General features: G+C 33.2%; 1 protein-coding gene across 1 annotated transcript; it reads right to left on the bottom strand.

The window, feature by feature from the left end:
* Nucleotides 1–2,546: 2,546 nt before the first annotated feature.
* jagn1b (jagunal homolog 1b) lies at nt 2,547–9,273 on the bottom strand. The gene is made up of 3 exons (XM_067398559.1): nt 9,188–9,273; nt 6,643–6,754; nt 2,547–3,396 (listed from the first exon to the last, which is right to left on the bottom strand). Exons 2-3 carry the CDS (start codon nt 6,729–6,731, stop codon nt 2,934–2,936), a joined length of 552 nt encoding a protein of 183 aa, XP_067254660.1. The 5' UTR covers nt 6,732–6,754; nt 9,188–9,273; the 3' UTR covers nt 2,547–2,933.
* Nucleotides 9,274–14,450: the final 5,177 nt, after the last annotated feature.

The raw sequence follows: 14,450 nt of genomic DNA, 5'->3' as shown, positions 1-14,450 counted from the left end.
TTAATCAAATAATTGTGAATATAAATATAATACTACTAATAATAACAAACCAGGTAATTTAGTCAGATCAACAGGCTTCTGCTGTTATACAAACATTTTTTGTTGTTGTTAATTTTTTAAACACTGGAATATTTGCCACGATCTTGAATCATATATATTGTAATAAATATGTTATGATAATTATATTTATATAGAGCACACAAAACATGTATTATAATGAAAGATGTGTGTGTGTGTGCATAATATTATCTATCTCTCTTTCTCTCTCTCTACATATATATATATATATATATACAGATAAATGGATCCTTGTATCTGTAAAGGTAAAAAAAAATCCTTGCACTACATTTGTCTGAAAGTTAATCTGTAATGTTACAATAATCATTTACCTGAAAGAAACATGACCAGCAGAATGGAACGATCCATCATCTCCCCATTAATGATCCAGATCTGGTTCTTGAGCATGTCTGGTTATGACTTATGTAGGAGGATCTCAGATGTTGAGTCTGACATGATGTATTTGCATTTCTAAGGAGAAAAAAACTATGGACATGGTAATGGGCAATGTTTTGCAAAAACCAAAGATGACATGAAACATGAGTAAGGCAGGTTGTATCATTACTTGGCTACAAGTATACCGAATACCACAGAATTCTTTAAATCATCATGAGAAAAGCTGACGTGCCAAAAAACCTGACAGTGATAACCTTTGACATGACTGCAATGTACTAAAATAATTAGAGAACAGGAGTACACATAGGCATTAGTTACTATTCTGGTTAAAAGTGAAGTCATGTAATTAATAACCAAAATGAAAATTCTCTCATTACTTACCCTCATGCCATGCCAGATAAAAATGACATTTTTCTTAAGATGACCAGCCTCATATGAAGAAAATAAGTCAGATAAATCTGGATGAGAGTCAGTAAATGCATTTAAAGGCTAGTTAATGTAATTAATGTAGGCCATCGTGATTATCCCCATTAAGGATTTTAAATCAACATGTCAAATGTGCCTAGATGGGAAAAATATTATGTTAATATCTTAAAATGTGTATACACGTAATTATATTTCTTTATACAAGTATAATTCTGTGTAGAACATGAAGAGATTCAAAGCATGTGCACGCGATGTAAATCAGTCACGATACGACTCGTGCACGCTACCATAGTGCCATTGACAAACAAACTAATTTCACGGCCAAATAAACACTGCATTGTGTAAAAGATTGACGTATGTCACACCTTTGAAGATACATTTCTTTTTTCTTAACTTCATTTTGCTATTCAAAGCGAGCCTAGTATTAGATGCAAATTATTGTCAGCATTCACGCATTTCAGATACGCCACTGAACAACAGGCAAATTAACGGCGCATCTCTCTATACTGATATAACGCCAGCAAAACCCCAAAAAGCACTAAAAGTATCATGATAGAAACATCACTGCCTTTATAGTATAGAAATAATTAGCCCAATATCCTAAATGCAGCTATGTACGTGCTGGACACCTGGATGATTACGTGAACATTCAGGGGAGACTTATTTTCCTGTCAGCAGGTCAGTGGTTTTCCTCGACGCACGAACAACTCCACTTTACAAAAAGGCCTAAATTTGTAGATGAAAGTGTGCAAGAGTATTTATATTAATGGTTGTAACTTGTTTTTATTTTTTTAAAATCGTGAATCGTTATAGTTTTATCGAAATGAATGTAGGCCTACAGCTTGGAAACATTATTGAACCAAAATAGTACATTAATTCGATGGATTAATGTTGAAAACGTACTGTGAGATTATTTCTGACAGTATATTTGAAATGATGACTGAAACGTGTTCCCTAAGAACTTCCATAGGAAAGGAATAAGACTGAGGTGCAAAGGTTAAACACTTTAATCTGTGTAAGCTAAAGCTTCTGCATCCATGAGTGAGGCCTAGAAACCTTCACATCAACTCAGCTGTTATCCACTCACTTCCTGGCTACATACTTGTTTTTAAAGGATGAGACCTAAAGAAGTAGTCAGTCACATACAGCAAAAGCCAGTCTCATGCATCAACTTGAAACTATACAACTCAAATATCTTGAAGTCATCTACAAGTATGTTATTTTCATTATTTCCTTCTTCAGGTTGATGATGTTGTGGAAATCTGATGGACTAACTCATTTATTATAGACTAGTTTTGATTCAAATGAACTTTTACAGGATTATTGACATCATTGCAGTCACAAATTATGGCTCCTTATAAAGATACAAATCTCAAGCAAAAATTTAAACCCCATGTCAACTCTTACTAAGTCACAAACCTTAGTTAATTATCTGCTGACCATTTCTAGAAAACAATACCCTTAGGTTGTTTCAATCATTGGAGGACAGGAAAGAAGAAGGGAGGGGAGGACTGTAAAATTAATACTTAGAAATGTTTTTTTTTTTCCTCCATATTCATATAAAGAGAAAAATACAGGCCTAAAAATAATACAAGAATTAAAACAGCCATGAAATAAAATTTACATTTCCTATTAATTTTATTGTAAGATGATTGGTGGAAAAAGAGCATACATTACTGTAGTAAATTGATTTCTTTGCTGTGGGTGGGTTTTCATCATACACACCATGTGCTTCCTCATAACTGAAGATATATTTCCCAGGGATGTCTGGAATCCCACTGAATCCCTTGTGGATAAGATTTGAGGTATCTCTTAAAAGGCATGTGGAAAATGTGGTGGAAACAGAGATTACAATGGCTGCAGTTCAAACCTAAGCACAATCTGGGATGAGATCCAGTGAATGAGAAGATTGATACTGAACATCCTGGTTTAACAAATCTGATCTCTCCTTAGGCTCAAATTAGTTAGTCAGGTAAGCATAAAAACATACGTGATCAAAGAGCTCTCAAAGACACAAACAAGCAGTTGACAAACTATTATTCTCCAGCAGTCTCTTATTTCTTTTTTTTCTCTTGTGTGTTGGTGAACCAGGCATCCAGCAGCTTTTTGCTGTAGTAGATCTGCCAGCCGTGTACTTGAACTGAAATAATCAAGACTAAGTACATTATAGACACGGCAGAGAAGCCAAAGATGAACCTATAAGCTTTGCCGTGGCGATAAAGCTGCTGAGCCACAGGAAACATCTCCATCCCTCCATAAAGAATAGGAGCTACACAAAAAAGCCCGGCGCTGATCATTGAGATGACCAGGTAACTGATGTTGTTTTTCGGCAAAGCCATGAAGCTGAAGACAGTAGGTATGATGCTCAGAAGATATGGGTACTCCCATTGGTATGGAGAGGCCACCACTTTATGGGATACCAGATTCAGCTGGCTGACCACCACCTGTGCTGCTACAAGCAACCAGACCACTGCATGAGCGATGTTCAGCTTCTTGATCTCAGATTTCAGGGCCACACTGGTGGGGGGGGAATTGAGAAGGGTCAGGGTAACAGAAACTTTGTAACTTCAGAGATTAATCCTGTAATAGAACAGTATTTTAAGTAGTTGTAAGGGGTCATTCCCCATATATGTTCCCATCATACACTATATTACCTTTTTATTTTATTAATATCACAGTATGTGAACATAGGGATGAATTTTAAATAATTTAAAGGGTTAGTTCACCCAAAAATTTAAATAATGTAATTTATTACTCACCCTCATGCCATTCCAAGGCATGAGGGTGAGTAATAAATGACATTATTTTAATTTTTGGGTGAACTAACCCTTTAACCCTTTGATGCACAACATGGGTCAAAAATGACCCGGCTGAGTTTTTATTTTCTATATCTTTGCAAGAAATTATTTTAATCATTCAGTATTCCAGGTATTCCTCAATTAACTTGTTTTTGATCATCACAAATCCTCATTTTAATTTTTTCTTTCTTACTTTTTTAATAAAAATCATTTTTGTATCACTACCCTTCTAAATGCGCAACATGGGTCAAAAATGACCCGTATTCATTTCCTATGTAATTTCAATCATGGTTGAGTGTTTCTTTGCTGAATCTTTAAAAGAAATGTATTTTATCATTCATTTATTCCAGGTATTCCTTAAATATCTTGTTTTTGATTGTAAAAAATCATTATGTTCATTTTTTTCTTTCTTACTTTATAAACAAACACAGTTTTTGTCTGTCTACATCAATTTTACACACATGGGTCAAAAACGACCCGTATTCATTTCCTATGTAATTTCAGTCATGACTGAGTGTTTCTTCGCTGAATTTTTGAAAGAAATTTATTTTATCATTTATTTATTTCAGGTATTACTTAAATATCTTGTTTTTGATTTTCTACAAATAATTATGTTTATTTTTCTTTCTTACTTTATAAACAAACACAGTTTCTACATCAATTTTACACACATGGGTCAAAAATGACCCATATAGAAATCTTTAAGATTTGCAAATTTTTGCAAGTAGGAACATATTTACTGCAGACAACTGTTCATCTGCCACACATTTCACATCTTAACAAGGCTACTTTTGTATATTTGATGGATGTAAGTCTTATTATATTTAATATGTTAGGCTATATATTTCATATTTTTTAATTTTTTGTCATAAATCAATGCAATTGGTCATCCTTTATGTCTGTCAGCGTTCCTGAAATGTAACAGTTTTGGACAAATACAACATGAGTCAAAAGTGACCCGAATTAGTTATTTTCTATATCGCATATATTACAATAAATTAATTTTATCATTCATTATTCCATCTATTACTCAATAACCAAATCCTTATTTTAATTTTTCCTTTCTTTTTGAATGAATTTTTTTGAATGTGTGTGTCATTACCTTTCTAAAGGCCAACGTATACTTCATTTTTTATGTGTACGTGAGGGTCAGCATACAGATTTCTGTAACTTTTTTGCAAAATTTCTGCAACCCTGCACATACACATTTAAATTGCGTTTGACTGTTCGCAAAGTACACTTTCAGCTTTTTTTACAGTGATGTCATCATCCACCTCAGTTCTGTTGAGGACCAGCCATTAACACTCTAGATAAAGAAATTCAAAATCACTGTTCATCGATACACTTATTATATATTTTCACTGTTGGACAGAAACCTTGTTCAAAACTGTTACTTTTCAGGAACACTGATAGATGTAAAAAGTGACCAGTAGCATTGGTTTATGACAAAAAATACAAATTATGAAATATAATATACAGCCTATTATATGAAATATAATATGTCTTTCATCCATCAAATATACAAAAGCAGCCATGTTGAGACATGAAATGTGTGGCGGATGAACAGTTGTCTGCAGTAAATATGTTCCTTCTTGCGAAAATTTGCAAAGGTTTCTATATGGGTAATTTTTGACCCATGTGTGTAAAATTGATGTAGAAATACAAAACCTGTGTTTGTTTATGAAAAAAATAGAGAAAAAATAAACACAATGATTTGTTAAAATCAAAAACAAGATATTTAAGGAATACCTGGAATAAATAAATGACAAAATACAATTCTTTTAAAGATTCAGCGAAGAAACGCTCAGTCATGACTGAAATTACATAGGAAATGAATACGGGTCATTTTTGACCCATGTGTGTAAAATTGATGTAGAAACTGTGTTTGTTTATAAAGTAATAAAGAAAAATAAACATAATTATTTGTAGAAAATCAAAAACAAGATATTTAAGTAATACCTGAAATAAATAAATGATAAAGTAAATTTATTTCAAAGATTCAGCGAAGAAACACTCAGTCATGACTGAAATTACATAGGAAATGAATACGGGTCATTTTTGACCCATGTGTGTAAAATTGATGTAGACAGACAAAACTGTGTTTGTTTATAAAGTAATAAAGAAAAAATGAACATAATGATTTTTGTCAATCAAAAACAAGATATTTAAGGAATACCTGGAATAAATTAATGATAAAAAACATTTCTTTCAAAGATTCAGCAAAGAAACACTCAACCATGATTGAAATTACATAGGAAATGAATACGGGTCATTTTTGACCCATGTTGCGCATTAGAAGGGGTTTTCATAGCTTGCGCATCAAAGGGTTAGGTACTTGGGCTAGGACTACAAGTGCATTATCCCAAGCTACTAATAAGAACTTAGATTTATTAAAAACTGCCAATGAAATACAGTACTACACACAGACATTAGTAAATATTACAAATGGATTTTCTTAGAAGCTTTTTGTTTTCAAGAGATCAAAAAGTTCAGTAAATCAGGAATAACCACATGCGAAAATGTAAATACAATATTAAAATATTACTACGAATCATATTGTTTACATTAACACCAATAGACCTTATTCAGATCAGCGCCATGACAAGGTATGAAAGCGAGGCTGTAAGGAATAGACTTGCCATGTTTTTAATGGCTTCCGCTGTAAAAAAAAAAAAAAAAAAAATGTATAAAGTTTCTAAAATCACTTATAATTTTCCACGGCTCAAGTTTTTTTTTTTTTCTTTGTTGTCTAACATTTCTTGGAAAGACATTTTTGCAGTGTTTCATCAGCAGAACAATCCAAAAACACATTAAATAACAGTACAACCCATTGAAGAGATGTATTTCTATCCCTCAAAGCCTTGCTTTCATTCCCATTTAAAAAAAATAAATAAATAATAATAATAATAATAATAATAGTAATGATATCAAAGATTAAGAAAAGGTCTATTCACAACATTCATACCTCATCTGATAGTGTGATGCCACTCGCTCGCGGTGCTGAAAGTCACTGCCGTCTGTTCCTGTAGCTCGCGGTCCTGCTCTTGATGCCATGGCAACCCAACACCGTCAACAACCTGGTAAAAGTAAATTCGAAATTTATCTCACTTCTGTGTAAAAGTCTACATGAAGAAAATAACACACCAATTATGAATTCGGGGGGGGCAGTGCCCCCTAATCATAAGGTCATTCAGCAAACTTACGATTGAGAGCAAACTCTGTATTTCTTTGGATTTGGCCATTCACGTATTCCATAACCAAATGTCTTCAGCAGCATTTAGCTCACAGGAACACTAATCTCTACTGCTTTTGATTGCTTTAAAAGGGAAAAGCTGCACATAAACTATTGTTCTAGGATCAGTTTTCACCGTAATATTAGCGAAAACGATCCAGTGTGTATCTGTGTTTGCGCTCTGAAGAACAAGGCTTACAATGTGTTTTTGCAGGGTTGAGCCGTGTAGCCAATCACAAACATATCTGTTGAGTTCTTGAACAAAGTGACCAATCAGAAGAGTCCACTTTTTAAATAAAATTTTCCTGATAATTTACTCACACCCATGTCATTCAAGATGTTCATGTCTTTCTTTCTTCGGTCGAAAAGAAATGAAGGTTTTTGATGAAAACATTCCAGGATTATTCTCCTTATAGTGGACTTCAATGGCCTCCAAACGGTTGAAGTTTAAAATTACAGTTTCAGTGCAGCTTCAAAGGGCTTTAAACAATACCAGACGAGGAATAAGGGTCTTATCTAGCAAAACGATTGGTCATTTTCGAAAAAAAAATACAACTGTATATGCTTTATAAACACATTATCACTTTGCACGTGCTTCAAAACGCTTATGCTGTATGTCCTACGCCTTCCCTATCCCAGCAAGTAGAATTTTGACCTTCAACCGTCTGGAGGCCATTGAAGTCCACTATAAGGAGAATAATCCTGGAATAATCATCAAAAACCTTCATTTCTTTTTGAAGAAAGAAACACATGAACATCTTGGATGACATGGGGGTGAGTAAATCATCAGGAAAATTTTATTTAAAAAAGTGAACTAATCCTTTAAGATAGCACTGAACAAAAACCCTGGTGTTTTAAGCGGCGAGTGGATTCCGAGTTATGCACGCTGGCAAATATCCCCTCATTATAACAAACAATTATGTAAATAAGAGATTAATTGTGCAGTCAGTTTCATTTATTGTTACAGAACTTCTTGTGATTGCCATGAAATAAAAAGAGTGAGATTTTGTGTGATTGAGTTCCCCCTTGCGCGCTTTGCCATGCCAAATCCCCCGTAATCTGATAAAAATTAACAGTGGTTTGTGAACGTAGATGCTTTATTAGCAAATAATGAATCAGAAGTATTTATGTTGGGATATTTAGGTTGTGCAGTGGCAAGAAACATGAAACTATTTCAAGGAAATCTATTTAAATGTGTTTGTAAAAGCGCATCCTTTTTTTTTTTCATGGAGTTGATTCACCATCCGCCAATGATCAGAAAATTCATATTAGCCTAAACGCACAATTACGAAACTTGAAACATATTTTGCTATATTTATAAAGGACTAGTATCACTCGGAGACCCGCTGCCTTCAGCTATGGTCAGTATCAAAGTCTTTGTTAAACATCAATATGCTACAGATCAGATAGGCTACATGTTTTTATTGTATGCCCAAATACAACATTTGCCAACGTGTACGTTATAAACAGCGGGAAAGCACGCAGTAAAGTGACCCTAAAAACTCCCTCACGTAGGAACACTAACAGAGGCAGAATGCTGGAGGTTTACAGACTCACTTTTCCATGTTTTCCAATTAAAGTAAATGACCGTGACTCTCATTCTGCCTAACATTTTTTGTGTTCCACGGAAATAAAAGAATTATAGAAAATTAATAAAGACAGGTAAATGGAAGAAAAAAAAATACAATATCACCATTGAATAAATTGCAAATCCTGGACCACGATACTTTGTTGCTTTTGAAATAATTATTTCACGAACAAATACAAACGAATAGCGAATGATGGCACTATGCATGCAAGTAATGTAGACACAAGCTTCCGTAAATACTTTTTGTCCCGTGCATTAACTTTTAACCTGTTAAACAAAAACTATAAAGGCTATTTCTATTTCGAAAAGCGAAATAGCTTACGGAGTATGATGTACTAACTGCTTTTTAAAAGTTTAAACTTTTGTTTGTTCATGAGTTCACGACCTTGTACTGATCTGTAAAAGAGCTTGGTTGATACTAGATTAATCCACGCATATAGTATGATTTAATTATTGGATTTTACTGATTTTCAAGGTATTTCTGAATCTAAAACAATGAAATATCAGATCACAACTATGTCACTCAAGCCAACTTCTACAGCTTTTGCTGACGCTTCCTACAGATACAGTACAGGCGATTTCTAAGAGACACCATACATATTAATGCACAGTCATAATAGGCTTTACAAATAAGCAGACGCACACTAATATGTATCAAACTTATGAAGACACATAATATAATGCACCTACCTTATTTTGACATGAACCAACAAACTACTTCTTACACAGAGAAGAAACGTGAGCAATGTAACGTTAGCTCTTCTTCTTCATTTGCGTTCGTATGAACATACTTCAATATCGCCCTCACTGGTGCGGAGTGGGAACGAGATTTGCATTTAGAGGATTGATACAAACACACACACCGGTTATTAAATAATGCATTACAAATCAGTTGGAAAAATATGTAAAACATTTTGAGGTTGGTCTGTTAGAGGTCTATTTAAGAGACCAGGAAGTACATTTGTTGCGTAGATTAAAAAGTATAATTATTATATTTTTTTGTATCATTTGAGGTTTCCAGAAATTATTGGTAAAAGTTATTTTATTAATTATTAGGCTTAAATGAAAATATTCTCACAGTGAGACTTGGTAACCACAGATAAAACCATACATGGCTACTCACTAATACCACTGTCAAATGATATTATATGATAATATGTTATACAGGTCTTTAAAAAAACGTCTAAACGCAGGTTCAAACTACACCTTAACAAAGACATGAATTATATATATACCCACCTAATAAATATTGCAGTATAAATGGCTATAACAGTTTTATTGCTACACTTCATTCATTTTAAATGTGTGTTAGTGCGGTGATTTTGAGATTTAAATGTCTTCTATCTTCATTCATGGCACGTTTCTCCTGTTTTCCTAATCAGTCTCGTTGGGAATGTTGGCTGTTTCATCCGATTTAAAAGTTTAGTTTAATCATCGAGTGATTTGTAGTTTGTAACCGAGAGGTGTGTGACGAATTGAAACGCTTCTCACTAGATGTCGCAATGCTGGAAATGAAGGTTTTTGATGAAAACATTCCAGGATTGTTCTCCTTGTGGACTCCAATGGCCTCCAAACGGTTATTGTGTAAAAATGGCCTATAGCCTAGGCCATCTTTGTGGAGAGCAACAATTCTACTTCTTAAATCCTCAGAGAGTTCTTTGCCATGAGATGCCATGTTGAACATCCAGTATGAGAGAACTGTACTCAAAGCACCAAATTTCAACTGCTCTAATACAAGATCCACACATTTGTATGGTCCTGTCAGGCAGGCAAAAACATGAACATGATGAATAGGACATGTGGCTTTGCATGGTTAAATGACGTACATTAGTTATCACTTAGGGTGTACTCACTTTTGTTGCCAGCTATTTTGACAATAATGGCTGTATGTTGAGTTATTTTTAGAGGACAGTAAATCTATACTGCTATACAATCAGCACATTGACTACTCTAAAATATATCCAAGTTTCATTTATATATATATATATATATATATATATATATATATATATATATATATATATAGGGATGTGGGTATAGATATATAAAGGGTCACAATATTCAAATATTTGATTAGTTGATTTAATTACAAATGGGTTGTGCGATTATGGTCTTAAAAAAAATTCACATTTTCAGTGCTGATGAGGTGGTGACACATTCAGTGCTAACAGACCTAAAAGCTGTCAATCAATTATCAGACAACAGAAGAACACATTCTCACACGCACACTGTAGACCTGTGTGGCATACAACAAAGACGTTAAAGTTAATGTTTACATAAGTGCCGTCATTCAGGCTGTTCACAATATGTTATAACGCGTTTAGGCTGCCTGAAATCATTATGGCTTGAGGTAGGCTTGCTGTGATAATCTGTGTTTCCAGTGTTCAGCTGCAACACCGGTATCATCACTTGCCCACTTCGTTGTTCAGGTAAAAAAATCGATGGTGTAATATAAATTTAGCCTTTTCTATGTTTAAAAACACTACGTAGGTTGAGGTGGTGATGGGAAGACGCCATATAGAAAATCGAATAATGTCACTGAATAATGGTTTAATAACAATGGTTTAATAATTAATATTACATTTGCAAGCATGACTCTCACTTGGCTTGTGAATGAACATAACTTGCACGCAGCCACTTCAAAACTGTTCACAAGCTTCTATGGGTTTGATTTTGGTTGTCATTTGTTGAAATAAATACAAAAAAATACAGTGTGTTGGTGTCTGTCTGCTGAATGTGACCCTCCGATTCTCCTCCATGGCCATTTGGGAAAGTGAATATTTACCAAGACAACAATAAAACAGTTACATTTACACCCTTCCAACAAAGAAATGGATTGACTTCTCTCAGCTTGTTAAACACTTTTTTTTTTTTTTTTGTAGGACATTTTCTACCATATGATGGCTGAAGCAGCAGCGCGTGCCCAGCACGTGACACTGTTTTCACGGTAACCAGCGGTGCGTTCCAAACCAAAGTGCTCAAAACAATTTTTTTTTTTTATTATTTACCGATCGTTTTGTTAGATAAGACCCTTATTCATCGTCTGGTATCGTTTAAAGCCCTTTGAAGCTGCACTGAAACTGTCATTTGGACCTTGAACCGTTTGGTGCCCATTTAAGTCCATTATATGGAGAAAAATCCTGGAATGTTTTCATCAAAAACCTTAATTTCTTTTCGACTGAACAAAGAAAGACATGGACATCTTGGATGACATGGGGGTGGGTAAATTATCAGGAAAAGTTTATTTAAAAGTGAACTAATCCTTTAAAACGTCTTAAAATGCACATATGAACACCAGGGAACTATACATACATATATACATACATACATACATATATATGACACACTCACACACACGGCACACACACACACACACACACACACACACACACACACACATTTAAAATAAATTGTATGTTTAAATTTGGACATTTTCTACCATATGATGGCTGAAGCAGCAGCGCATGCCCAGCATGTAAATTTATTAATAAATTAATAAATTTTTATTACAATTTAAAATAAAATAAAATGTGAAATTTTATTACAATTTAAAATAAACATTGATAATAATCAAATTAAATTAAATGTTTCTTGAGCATCAAATCAGCATATTAGAATAATTTCTGAAGGATCAGTTGACATTGAAGATAAAAGTATACTTACATGGATTTGTGTGAATTTCATTCTAAAAAAAAAAGCATGAAATGGAGTAGGAGATTTACTCGTTTGTGCAGTATGTACATTACCATAGTGTCTGGCTAAGTGTGAAAAAATTCCATAAATGATGGTCAGCATCAAGATTGAAAACAGGGATTTTATTTATTTATTTATTTATTTATTTATTTATTTTTGTGAAATTCCCTAATTACAAATTCACACAATTTCAGTTAATTAAAAAACAAAACAACAACAATGACATTAACCCCCAGTTTCACAGACAAGGCTTAAGCTAGTCCCAGACAAAAATGCATGTTTAAGCTGTTTTACCTAAAAGTAACTTGCACTGATATATCTTAAAATATGTCAGTGCCATTGTTTTGTCTCAAGATGCACACCAGTAATGTTTTTTTTTTTTTCTTCTAGTGTATGTTTATAAAAGCTACTTAAATGTCCTAATTGAACTAAGGCCTAATCCTGGCTAAATCTAAGCCCTGCCTATGAAACCGGGCCAAAATCTTTACTCCATATTTATTTAACAGTTCAGCACCATTGTCAAAAATTAAAAACAAAGAATAAATTCTTTTTTTGTGCCCCACTATCTCTTTGCACATATACAAATTTAGTCATTCAGTAGTAAAACTAAAAATAAATTACAGAGAGGTTCCTAAGATTGTTTTTGTTTAACTGTTTAGAGTGTTCATGTGGCCTTATCCAGTGTTGGGTGTAACTCATTTCTAAGTAATTAATTACTGCAATTTAATTAACTTAAAAAGTAAGGGATTACTCTTTAAAATTTTAATTACAGTTACTTCTGATGTATTTGCATTAAAGGTGCCCTAGAACCAGTTTTTACAAGATGTAATATAAGTCCCCTGTGAAGTTTCAGTTCAAAATACCCCATAGATTTTTTTTTTTAATTAATTTTTTTTAACTGCCTATTTTGGGGCATCAACTATGCACCGATTCAGGCTGCGGCCACTTTAAATCGTGCGCTCCATGCACCCCATACTGGCATATGCAAATATTGGGGGCGTACATATTAATGATCTCGACTGTTACGTAACAGTCAGTGTTATGTTGAGATTCGCCTGTTCTTCGGAGGTCTTTTAAACAAATGATATTTATATAAGAAGGAGGAAACAATGGTGTTTGAGACTCACTGTATGTCATTTCCATGTACTGAACTCTTGTTATTCAACTATCCCAAGGTAAATTCAATTTTTGATTCTAGGGCACCTTTAAATACTGTATTAAAAAAATTAATCAAAATTTAACATCTAATGTTAAAATGTATGTATGTTTTTAATGTAACCTTACTCTTAAATACCATGGTCAGTTCTAAAATAATTTATGCAATTTATATTATTTATTTGAAAGAATTAAAAGAGCAGTTTCATGTCCATCCTTGTATTGTTCAACTGGTCAATGTTGATACTGTATAGGATTTAAAAAGTAATTAGTAATAAGTAATTACTAAGTATAAGTTTTAGAGTAATTAATACATTAATCTAATTACACTGTTGCAGATATAATTAGTAGCTAGTAATTAATTACTTTTTTAGAGTAACTAACCCAACAACACTTGCCTTATCGGCTTTTAAATACTGATATACTGTACTCATTAACAATCAATACCCTTGAGTTTTATTTTGTTAAACAATGATCTGATATACTCAAATCAATTAGGTGTTAAACAACCAAAATGTAAGGTTCAGGACATTTCATATATGTATTTTTACTGATTTGGTTAGTTACTGAGATCATTGAAATGCAAAACCTAAAAAACATAAATCCTATGTGCTCACATACTCTCTTGAAGTTCATTGAGATGGCACAATGAGAAACTACTAAAACAGCAGAAAAATAGTGCATATCCATCAATCTGAACATTCTTCATTATGACAGTCCCAATATCACATAATTTTACAATGATATGTAGTCAATGTGACCCATCTATATACAATCAGTATACTGTCAAACAATGGGAAATATGTAAATAAATAAAGTGATGAGTTCTAACAAAGTGCTAACCGTATGGATGAATGAATACCATAAGATGTTAAAAGACTGTTTATATTATGTAATTATGTGTATGCTTAAAACATTTATTTAACATTCTCTTGCATATTATATATGAAGTTCCATTGCCACTGTAGCACAATCTGCTATAAACATACCTGACTGAATCTCTATGACTTAACTGTCAATTTCTTACCTTTTTTTTTTTTTTCAGATATAAAAAGTGGCTCTGTACTGATGGCACATACACAGTTTATTTAAGAAAAATGTAGCA

This window comes from Chanodichthys erythropterus, chromosome 10, assembly GCF_024489055.1.
Source record: "Chanodichthys erythropterus isolate Z2021 chromosome 10, ASM2448905v1, whole genome shotgun sequence".
NCBI lineage: Eukaryota > Metazoa > Chordata > Actinopteri > Cypriniformes > Xenocyprididae > Chanodichthys > Chanodichthys erythropterus.
The sequence above is the reverse complement of the archived record's forward strand: the minus strand, read 5'-3'. Positions and strand labels throughout refer to the sequence as shown.

Bases quoted from the DNA above. Each gene is read 5' to 3' on its own strand.
- jagn1b (XM_067398559.1), bottom strand. From the start codon at position 6,731: ATGGCATCAAGAGCAGGACCGCGAGCTACAGGAACAGACGGCAGTGAC. The intron at 3,397-6,642 runs GTATGAATGTTG...CCCCCCCACCAG, and splicing joins GCATCACACTATCAGATGAG to TGTGGCCCTGAAATCTGAGA.